We start from the raw sequence: 12243 nt of genomic DNA, 5'->3' as shown, positions 1-12243 counted from the left end.
CATGCTCCCACTTTTCCTCACTTCCTGGCACTGTGAAAAGACAATCCTGGATCATCCTGGGCCTCCTTTGCCCCATCCCCACAATTAGCCATTTCTCCAAGATATCCTGGTTCATTCATTGGTTCAGGAAACAAGATCTGGGTGCTGAGTATGCTTGTTGCTACTAGCATATCACTGCTCTGGGCTCTCACCATGGCTACTAAGCTATATATCCACACCTGTGTCTCCCATCTGTGTGTATACTAAACTAAGCATGGGCTCACACTAAGGCCTCTAATTAATCTACGACCTCAACTTTCATTCTAGCCTCTCTCCCTTGCTTTTCAGAATCTTTTCTCCCTGATGGTGAGAAACTTGAATGAACATGTACCGTGCACTAAGTTATTCAGTTAAGTCAGTTTCCAAATCATTAACTCATATCTCTAAATTTACCAATAGGCTGGGTATAAATGGCTCATGCCTATAATCTTAGCTACTCAGGAGGCTGATAACTGAGGATTGGGTTCAAATCCAGCCCTAGCAGACAAATCCAAGATACTCTTATCTCCAGTTAACCAGCAAAAAGCTGGCAATGGAGGTACAGTTGAAGTGGTAGAGTGCCAGACTTAAGCAAAACATTAAGCAAAGCCCCAAGCAAACCCTAGTATGCATACACACACACACACACACACACACACACACACACACACCTACACACAAATGATCAACTATGGTACGAAGTTTATTAGTATTCCTATTGTCTACTTCACAGTTGCCATCCAAATGCCATTTTCCAAAATTACTTAGGTTAGCCCTTTGAAGATTAGCTCACTACTTTCTTGAAGATTCTTCATGGAAAGGAAGGTATGGAAGTTCTTAAGTGTTCCAGGATAGTCAATTTCCATATATACAAAATTTCTATACCTCTAGTTTTCTTGAATCTTAACATTACCCCAGTGTGTAAACATTTCCAATCATCAAATAAAGGGAACATGAAATTAGGCATGTATATGAGTTATATATATATATGTACACATATATGTATATGAATTATGAATAAGTTTTAAAAATCAAGAGGCCCTGAGTTTAATTCCTAGAATTTGCCCCTCTCAAAAAAAAATTATTCATGAGTACAAGGTGTTTTTCTTTTAACAAACTTTCAGAAGAGGGGCTGAGAATGTGGCTTAGTGGTAAAGTGCTTGCCTAGCATGCATGAAGCTCTGGGTTCAATTCCTCACCACCACATACACAGAAAAAGCTGGAAGTGGTGCTGTGGCTCAAGTGGTAGCGTGCTAGCCTTGAGCAAAAAGAAGCCAGGGACAGTGCCCAGGCCCTGAGTCAAAGCCCTGGACTGGCAAAAGAAAAAAAAAATCAGGAGACTAATGGAACTACCTGCTGATGGAGATTGTGATTCTAAACATATAAGTAGACAAAATGTGACAGGCACTTTTTAAAAAGCTTCCATTCCTATTAACTTAATTGGATGAAATTTGTCAGCCCTTGTGGCTTTTAAAAACAGAAAGAGAAAGTGTGATGGTTCATATTTGTAATCACAGAAGTCAGGAGGCAAGTTTAAGGTAAGCTTGAGATAAATAGTAAGGCCCTGTTTATCTCAAAAACCAGAAAGAGGCCAGACTGGTGGCTCACATCCATAATCCTAGTTACTCAGGAGGCTGAGATCTGAGGATCACCATTTGAGGCCAGCCAGGCCAGTAAAGTCCATGAGACTCTGATCTCCAATGACACCCCCCCCCACACACACACATACAATACACACAAGCTAGAAGTGGAGCTGTGGCTAAAGTAGTAGAGTACTAGCCTTGATCAAAAAAGCTGAGACACAGTGCCCAGACCCTGAGATCAAGCCCCAGGCATACACACACAAAAAAGGAACAAACTAATAAACAAATGGAAGAAAGAAAGAATAGAAGCAACCAAAGAGAAAGAATAGAAACAAAGAAAGATAAAAGAGAAATGAGGGGAAAAAGAGGAAGAGAAGAAAGAAAGGGGAGGAAAAACTGGAAGATATAAATGTTGAATCTTGTCCATTTTAGAAACAAGTTAGCATTTGTTTATGACTACTAGAACTAACAATTTAGAAAACCAAGGGATCTCACTCAGGTCTTTAAATAATGAAATTATGTATATATATTATAATTATATCATGTATTGCATATAATATATAATTATATATGTATATATGTGTGTGTGTGTGTGTTGGGGCTTGGACTCTGTGCGTGGGCGCTGTCCCTGAGCTCTTCAGCTCAAGGCTAGCACTCTATCACTTGAGCCACAGTGCACAGTGCTACTTCTGGTTTTCTGATGGTTAATTGAAGATAAGAGTCTCATGGTCTTTCCTGCCTGGGATGGCTTTGAATTGCAATCCTCAGCTCTCAGCCTCTTGCATAGCTGGGATTACGGGCATGAGCCACGGGCACCCAGCTGCAAATTATATTTGTTGTGTGTGTGATCTGAGTGCTTGACCTCAGGGCCTGGGTGTTGTCTCTGAGCTCTTTTTTGCTCAAGGCTAGCCTACCACCTGAGCCACAGCTCCACTTCCAGCTTTTTGATGGTTAATTGGAGATAAGAGTCTCAGAGACTTTCCTGCCTGAGCTGGCATTGAACTGTAATCCTCAAACGTTAACCTCCTGAGTAGCTAGGATTACAGGTGTAAGCCACTAATGCTTGGAATAATTTTATTTTTATGTTTATTAAAAGACAGTGTTCAGGGCTGGGGATATAGCCTAGTGGCAAGAGTGCCTGCCTCGGATACACGAGGCCCTAGGTTCGATTCCCCAGCACCACATATACAGAAAACGGCCAGAAGCAGCGCTGTGGCTCAAGTGGCAGAGTGCTAGCCTTGAGCGGGAAGAAGCCAGGGACAGTGCTCAGGCCCTGAGTCCAAGGCCCAGGACTGGCCAAAAAAAAAAAAAAAAAAAAAAGACAGTGTTCAGATATATTTTCACTTTGATTAATTACATGCCATTAGCAATATTAATATTTCAACCCAGAAAGAAAATTTATGCTGGGTGCAGTGGCTCACACTTGTAATCTTAGCTACTAAAGAGGCTAAGATCTGAGGGTCGCAGTATGAAGCCAGCCCAGGTAGGAAAATCCTTGAGAGGCTTATCTCCAATCAAATTAACAGAAAAAGCTGGAAATGGTGCTGTGGCTCAAGGGTTAGAGGACTAGCCTTCAGCCAAAGAAGCTCAGGGGGCACTGCCTGGCACAGAGTTCAAGGTCCAGGACTGGAGAAACAAAAAACAATTTACGATCCTACCAATAGAAAATATTCGTTTCCATTTATTGCTTCTTACAGAGCACATGACCGGATGATCAATAAAACTTTCAAATGTGAGAAAGATTACAGTTGGGATAAAATACTGTCAGGAAAGCACATCCTTAATTGGAATGGAGATGTGATTTCAAGAAGCAAAAGGTAATATATTTTCTGACTCTTAGAGATATACTTTTTTTTTTTGCTGCCAGCTACAGCCAAGGTCCCAGTCTCACACCTCTCAGAGTCATTTGAGACTTTGCACAAGGCCTATGAATTTCATCCTCAGCCTCACTATACTAAATCACCACCACCACCACCACCACCACCACCACCACCACCACCACCACCACCACCACCACCACCATCATCATCATCATCATCTACCAAACAAACTTGCTTCCCGCCCAGTTTGGCTCACTTGCATGTTGTAAATAACAGAAAGCCTACGTGAGGTGCAGGGTGATCCCACCGGATACAATGTTCTCGTTGCGTGATACGCAAAGTAGGTGCCAACTCCAGGCAAGAGGAAGTGAGCGCTCAATCCTCCTGTTCTCGGCTCCGGGGCCTGTGATTGCTCCTCGAAGCCACCGACCAGTGCCGTCGCGTCTCCGATCAGCCCCCGCGTAGCTCCCGCCCCGCTCCCGGACCCGGCTCCGCCCCGGGCCGGGAGACTCAGCCTCCCCGGAGCCGGGATCGTTACGGGACGCTACGCTCGCCCTGAGAAGCCGGAGAAGCAGGTATGCTGCGGCAGGATGTGCTTAGTCCTTCTCCGAGCTTACCCCCCCAGGCTCCCGGAGCGGAGCAGCTAGGGGAATCGGGACCCGCTCGGGGCTGGAGGAGCCCCGCACGCTGGGGCAGCGCGCAGCCGCCGCGGCAGCCCCGGTCTCCATGGCAACGCGCAGGACGCTGAGCTCCCGGGCCCAGGCTTCAGCACGGGCCCTCGGCTTTCCACCTCCCTATCCCCACTCCCACTCCCATCCCCACCCTGCCCACAGAGAGGATTTCTTCCCAGGCGGGAGGCTCACCGGGAGCCCGGATTGCCTGCACACACCTCCCTCAGAACCCGGTGCTCAGCCATTCGCACTCCCTTTACGCAGCCGCTTAAAGCCCAGAAGGAAGGAAAACCACTTACAATTAAAGTATGGGTTTCCAAGTGCTTGGCATTGCACGTGGCGGCATTCCGAGGAAATTCAGGGCTAAGCGTGTGCACCAAATACTTCGGATCTAGATGCAAAATAGACCTAGCCACAGATAATTCTGAATGAATTCTTCCACACATATTAAATGAAGAGAGAGACTTTTCAAGCTTGCGGGCCGCGGGATAATAATGGTCTAGGCAGAGCTTCATAAACCCCGAGTAAATTTCCAAGCCTCCCCCTAGGGGGCAGTAAGGACCCACTGGACTGTGATGGCCTGAGGAAGTTTCTTCCTCTTCTTTAGAGGAGGTATAGCTTTCTTTCACGGAACACACTTGCCGCACAACAGTTTTTCCATTTTTGGAAATTAGAAAAATGAAAAATTTCGAGGTTAAATGATTTCCCCAAGGTCATAATGCTAAAGTGTATCAAAGTTGGCCAAAAAGCCCACCAACAAGCTCTTTTCCCATATTGGCTGAGTCACATCAAAATTATTTGCTTGTCTTAGAAAAGCCTGAAGGAAAAGTTCTTGCAAATGAGTTCCTTTACATATCTGTCATAGATTCTTTTTACTTGAGACCATCGTGAAGGATGAGGTCTAATTTCATTATTCTTTTTTTTTTCTCAAATTTTTATTATCAAACTGACGTACAGAGAGGTTACAGTATCATACGTTGGGCATTGGATATATTTCTTGTACTGTTTGTTGCCTTGTCCCTCATGCCCCCCTCCCTCCCCCCCTTTCCCTCCTCCCCCCTGGTGTTCAGTTCACTTACACCAAACAGTTTTGCAAGTATTGCTTTTGTAGTTATTTCTCTTTTTTTACCCTGTGTCTCTCGAATTTGGTATTCTCTTTGAATTTCCTACTTCCAATACCAGTAAACATGCTTTCCAATATACTCAGATAAGATTACAGAGATAGTGTAGGTACAAACATAGGAAGGTGATACAAAACATTATCTATAATAGAAACTACACATACACATAGGACGTTGAAAGTGGTTACAACTGTGATATATCACTTGTTTCCATAACATGGAGTTCATTTCAATTAGCATCATCTTATGTGTTTCTAAGGGTATAGCTATTGGGCCTTGTGATGCTCTGCTATGGCTTGCCTAAACCTGTACTAATTATTCCCAATAAGGGAGGCCATAGAGTCCATGTTTCTTTGGGTCTGGCTCACTTCACTTAGTATAACTTTTTCCAAGTCCTTCCATTTCCTTACAAATGGAACAATGTCATTCTTTCTGATAGAGGCATAAAATTCCATTGTGTAAATGTACCACATTTTCCTGATCCATTCATCTATGGAGGGGCATCTGGGTTGGTTCCAGCTTCTCGCTATGACAAATTGTGCTGCGATGAACATTGTTGTGCTGGTGGCATTACTGTGATTTTGTTTGTGGGCTTTTGGATAGATACCCAACAGTGGGGCTGCTGGGTCATAGGGGAGTTCTATATTGAGCCTTCTGAGGAATCTCCATACTGCTTGCCAGAGTGGCTGAACCAGTTTACATTAATTTCATTATTCTTATTGCAGAAACCTCTGGAGATCATGGACAAGTTTGAACTGATTAAGGTCATTGGGGAAGGTGCCTTTGGAAAAGCATACTTGGCTAAAGAGAAATTGAATAGCAATCACTGTGTCATAAAAGAAGTCAACTTTGCAAAGGTAAAAGTTAAGTTCAAATTGTTGTTAATTTTTCTGTTACTGTTTATCTGGCTTTTAATTTATTTTAAAAACCACTTTTTATAATAACTGAGATCTCAAAAAGCTCAATATAGACCTACCCTATGACCCAGCCATACCACTCCTAGCCATGTATCCTGGACAACAGGTCCCAACATATCAAAAAGACATTTGTACTTCCATGTTTATCGTGGCACAATTCACAATAGACAAAATATGGAAACAACCCAGATGCCCCTCCACAGATGAATGGATTAAAAAAATATGGTACCTATACACAATGGAATATTACATAGCAATTAGGAATGATGAAATATTGTTATTCGAAGGGAAATGGTCAGAGCTTGGACAAATAATGTTGAGCAAGACAAGCCTAGGACACAGAAAACAAAGGGGCATGATCTCCCTGATATATGACTGTTAAGATGGGGTGACGGAGAGGCAGTAGAGACCAGGTCTGTGAAACCAAAAACTGCTTGTCAAATGGTATTTCCCACAGGATTGGGTCAGCGACCCAACATTATGTAACTAAAACCAAACAACTACTCAACATATAAAGGTCAAAAATTGACCTCTCAGTGGAATACAACAGCTCAAAAGCTATGTATGTACGTTCTTATAAGATTACTGTCGCCATATTGTCTAATGTTGACATTACATTTAAAGTCCTAGGCGAATTTTCTTTGGCGTAGGCCACGTGGCTACTGTATATGTTCTTGGTACATTGGGTATTGTATATGTCTGCCTGACCTAGGGAAGGGAAAGAAAAACAGGGTGTAAGATATCACAAGAAATGTACACACTGCCCTACTATGTAACTGTACCCTTTTTCACAATACCTTATCAAAAAGTTTTTGTTTAATTAATAAATAAATTTAAAAAATAACTGAGATCTAAGGATCACAGATCGAACCTAGCCTGAGCAGAAAAGTCTGAGACTCTTATCACCAATTAGCCACTGAAAAGCTGGAAATAGAGCTGTGGCTCAAGTGGTAGAAAATTAGCCTTGAACAAAAAGCTAAGGGATAGTGCTCAGGCCCTGAGTTCAAAACACACACACACACACACACACACACACACACACCCCAAATCACAGGATGTTGACTTACAGTCATCCGGAAATCTCTATGGGGGATTGGTTCCAGTTCCCACACCATCCCCTTACCAAAGTCTTGGGATGTTCATGTCTTATATAAAGTGTCATTTCCTGCCTAGTTTTAGATCAGTTTTAGAAGTCATCTTGGGAAATTTTACATGGGAGTAAGCAGGAAGCAGAGTCCTAGAAGCAAGTTATCTTTACCAAAATTCACTGTGTCTTGATATAATTCAGATGCCCATGGAAGAAAGAGAAGCTTCAACAAAAGAAGTGAGTCTTCTGGCCAAGATGAAACATCCCAACATAGTGACTTTCTTCAGCTCATTTCAAGGTGAGATTTTCTAACATTGACCAAGTATTCCAATAGAGTATAGACATGCTGATATATATGAGAGTTCCTGAGAGTTGTGTACAAATTAATTTTTGTAAATGATCTCAAATTTCCCAAGTTATTTAAATGATAATCAGAGACAATGTCTTTATCTTCAATCTAGTAAGTTTTTTTGTTTTGTTCTGTTTGTTTGTTTGTTTGTTTTTCCAGTCCTGGGGCTTGAACTTGGAGCATAGGTGCTGTCTCTGGCTTGAACTTGGAGCATAAGTGCTGTCCCTGGGCATTTTTTTTTTTTTTTTTTTTTTTTTTTTTTTTTTGCTCAAGCTAGTGATCTACAACTTAAGCCTCAGCTCCAATTCTAGCTTTTTGGTGGTTAATCGGAGATAAGAGTCTTACAGACTTTCCTGCCTAGGCTGGCTTCAAACTGAAATCCTTAGATCTCAGCCTCCTCCTAAGTAGCTAGGAGTGAGCCACATTTAGTGAGTTTTTATAAACATCTTTTATCTGTTAAGTTCTTCCCCATCCTCTTAATTTTCACTCAAATTGTCAGTGATTAGTGTATAATATTTGAAGCAGTAGCAACTCCCAAATGTCAGTGGCCTACAAAAATGCATACCTATTTCCCATTCCCATCATGTACTGGCTGTCAATAGACCTGGGTCTGAAGTCTGGAGTTCAGACAGAATGGAAAACCCACACACAGAGGATGCTGTTTTGTGAGAGGGGAGGAAGATATAGCCCAAGACACTATCTACCTCAGTAGGGTGTATGGGGGGGGGGGGAATATGCTTTTTACATGAGGCTTTACTTGTAGCAATATGAATAATCCTCTTATGGAGACAGCAAATACTCAGTGCACAACCACACAAACTGACAAAACAGAAGGGAAAAACTTTGGGTAAGTCTCCTCTGCACATCTGAATGAAGCTGTTCTCCATCCTAAAGGGAAGAGAGGGAAGACAGAGAGAGAGAGACAGAGACAGAGACCCCTCATTCATATATTTATTGACTGCTTTCTGAGACATCATTCTAGGTACTAGATATATAGCAGCAGAAAATAATATTCAAAATTTCTGTCTGCCACTGAGCCTTGAACAACTCAAAAGGCAACTAACTTAATAAAGTGCCCCTTATCAGTGGACCTTCACCTTCATTGATTCCTAACAACATCATAAGACTGTCCTTTCCTCATTTATTTTTGGGGGTATTATTGTGACTGTCTAGCTAAATCTCATCCTCCTGCCTTTCTTTCAATTCAAACTACCTTCTTCAACACTTTCCTACTTAGGAACATCTACTTATTTCTATATGTAACTAAAGATTTGTTTATATATAATTATAGATAATATAATTATATTTGTGTAAATTTATATTGTATTATTCCAGACCTACAAAGTTTATAATAAGTATATTATGTATAATATAATACATAGCATATATTATATATCCTATATGTTATAAATCATGTATAATATTTATACATTATATATAATAAATATATATATTTATATATGTTTATATATAATTACAGATTTGTTTGACATTGAATTCCTTAGGGGCTGAGGCTCAGTGGAAGAACACATACCCTTTATGTGAGAAGCCCTGGGTATGATTCTCTGCACCACACACATAAGAAATGCAGACAGTAAAGTTAATAAGTTTAGGAACTGTGTGTCATCTGTTCACTCTGTGATCCTCAGTAGGTGGCACCGGTGTCTTCTCTATTTTCTGAGTGAATGGACTGAGCCACTTCAAAACCCTGAAGTGTGTCATTATGCCACGCAAGATGGACTTTTGAGCACACTCAGTCCTGTTCCACAACTATGGTCAATTTTTAGTTTAAAAGTATTATAAGTTTCACAACTTGTCCTATGATAGATCTCTGTTGTTGTTGTTATTAAGTACAGCACTCTCTCTCTTTTTTTTTTTTGCCAGTCCTGGGGCTTGAACTCAGGGCCTGAGCACTGTCCCTGGCTTCTTTTTGCTCAGGCTAGCACTCTACCAACTTTAGCCACAGCACTGCGTACAGCTTTTTCTATATATATGTGGTGCTGAGGAATCGAACCCAGGGCTTCATGTGTGCAAGGCAAGCACTCTACCACTAGGCTATATTCCCAGCCACCAAGTTAAGCACTCTTGACTTTAGGAAAACTAGCTATTGTGATGCTTTTGAGTTTACTTACCAGATTGTTGGTACTTGATACACAGGCTTTTCAAAAAACCTCAGTGCTCTTAGATGCACCTGACTGAGACCATGTCAATACAGACTTGCTGACTGAATCAGGTTCTCTGACCACAAGAACCATGGCTTTAATGTATGGCTATGAAAATATGAGGGGTTTTTTTTGTTTTAATGGGATTGAAGCAACATAGGAAAAATAAGAAGCATGAAATGATATTTCCTGAAGGCTAAGTGAATTCTGCTTCAATTCCATCAATAAATGTGTATTAAATATCTCTGATGTGCTAAATATAGCATAGATTTTTGAGTTCTGTCCCAAACCAGGAACAATCCCTGTACAATTTCCCAGTATTGTCTCCTAATTTCTATAGACCATCAGTCTAAAGTCCAGCATCGGCTTGGCTGAATTCTCTGCTGTCTCTCTGAAGCTGTGTTGTTTGCTACCTGACTGTGGTTCACTACCCTTTCCCAGCTTATTTAGGTTGATGACAGAATCCATTCACTTGAAGTTGTAGGACTTTGGTCCTTACTTTCTTCCTAGCTATTAACTACAGGGTGTCTCTGTGCAGAGAGGTGAACTTGTGGGCCCTGCGGTATGGCCCCCTTAATAGAATTGGGAATCTTTTACTTCCTCTGTGTCTAACCTCTTGTCTCAGATTTAAATGCCTCATGTGGTTGGATCAGGCCCACCTGGAGAATCTTTTTGGTTTAACCCAAGTCAGCTGATTAGTAATTTTAATGACATTAGCAAAATCCCTTACCTATATAACACAATGACATAAATTCAGGTCAAATGTAGTTTGAGGTCTTTTGTCTCCAGGAATTCAAAGAATAAAATTTACTGACAATGAAAGGTGAGAGCCAAGTATGGAATACTGAAGTTTGTTTATATAAAAGAGAAAACTTCCCCAAAGGTGGGGGGGGGATTCCCGAAAGAGGGTTGTCCCCTGTAAGCCTGTCCAAGGTCTTTATGGAACTTTTGGGCCAATCAGGGAGCTGGTCACACTCCTGGCCCTTGAGCCCATGGTGTGCCTTCCTCATTGGCCAGATGGCTACTCATGCCCTGGGTATGGACTTATGCCACCTAATGAGTGAGACACCATGTCACATGAGGGACCTCTACCCTAGCTACCTGCCCACATCTTTTTTTCTGACCCAATAACAATGTCAGGAGGAGTGATATCCCATCATGTTTGTGGCTGCTGCTCTCACTTAATGGGAGAAAGTTATGCATGTGTTAGAAATCTTCCCTTTCCATGTGTGGAGCTTACAGTCTAGAGTGGAGGAGAATGGATAGAGACAGAAAAGGAATTAAACATTAATAAGCACATTACTTAGTATGTTTATTTTTTTTTCAAATTTTTATTATCAAACTGATGTACAGAGAGGTTACAGTTTCATACGTTAGGCATTGGATACATTTCTTGTACTGTTTGTTACCTTGTCCCTCATACCCCTACTTAGTATGTTTAAACAAGTAAGTGAGCCAGGCACAAGTGGTTCATGCCTGTAAACATAGCTACTCTGGAGGCTGAGATTTGATAACTGAGATGCAAAGCCAGCTCAGGCAGAAGTTGGGGAGACTGTATTTTTAATTAACCAGTAAAACAGCTGGACTGGAAGCTTTGCTTGAGTGGCAGAGTGCCAGCCATCAGCAAAAAAGCTATGTGAGGGTATGAGGCCATGTGTTCAACTCTGGTACCAGTGCATATGTGTGCACACGTGCACACATACACACTCACACAGTATTAAGAGGTTCATGCTCAAAAATAGAAGTGTGTTGAGGCAGGTTTGGGTGCAATTTTAAATAGGGTGGCCAGGGTAGGTTTTATTATGAAGGTGACATTGTAGCAAAGGTTGGAGGAGAGAGGGAGAGAGCCCTGCTGATGTCTTGAAAAGAATTTTCTAGGCTAAGGAACAACTACTGTGAAGGCATGAGGGTAAGCGAAAGCCTTATGTGTTAATGGACCATCCAGGAGGACTACCAGGGGAGAAGATTTGGTATAAACACTGAGCATCTATTTATGTTTTGTTGGGGATGCTAAACCCTTGACTAATGTCTCCTTGGACTATTTCTCAGGAATATTTACAGTGATGGACTTTGAAAGATGAGTTGACATCTCCTCAAAGACAGAAAGCAAGCATGTCTACTGCTCACTGAAAAGATGAATGTTTCCCCCAGCTCAGTCTTTCACTTATTTCATGGGGCAGTGTCTATGTGAGTTTATTGGTTGTGGCCTTCATGGGATTTCAAGGACACAAAGGACAGGTGTTAACTTGAAGCTCTGGCTTCTTTTTCATCAAGAGGAGCAATCTCCTTTGTCCTTGATCCAGGAGTCTCATTTCTTTTGCCAGCATCCACGAAACAGAAACAAGCTAGTAAGTAAAGTGGAATCACAGACCTTCAGTAGAACCCTGGTTGAAGTCAGTGTGGAGTAGAGTATAGTGGGCTAGAGGGAAATAGTAGCAGATGTTCCTATTCCTCAAATGCCTTTATTTTATACAATGCTGGTAATAACAAAAGCTAGTGCATTTAATCAAATCTA

At 41.7% G+C, this 12243-nt stretch overlaps 1 protein-coding gene across 1 annotated transcript in view; it reads left to right on the top strand.

The window, feature by feature from the left end:
• The first annotated feature begins 3952 nt into the window (after positions 1-3952).
• The window catches only part of Nek5 (NIMA related kinase 5), a 59957-nt gene continuing 51666 nt past the window's right edge, over positions 3953-12243 (top strand). The window contains exons 1-3 of the mRNA XM_048341442.1: positions 3953-3996; positions 5939-6070; positions 7419-7515. Coding sequence (XP_048197399.1) covers positions 5954-6070; positions 7419-7515 — 214 coding nt within the window. The 5' untranslated portion in view covers positions 3953-3996; positions 5939-5953. The remainder of the gene's footprint in view (positions 3997-5938; positions 6071-7418; positions 7516-12243) is intronic.

This window comes from Perognathus longimembris, chromosome 3 (assembly GCF_023159225.1).
Source record: "Perognathus longimembris pacificus isolate PPM17 chromosome 3, ASM2315922v1, whole genome shotgun sequence".
Lineage (NCBI taxonomy): Eukaryota > Metazoa > Chordata > Mammalia > Rodentia > Heteromyidae > Perognathus > Perognathus longimembris.
The sequence above is the reverse complement of the archived record's forward strand: the minus strand, read 5'-3'. Positions and strand labels throughout refer to the sequence as shown.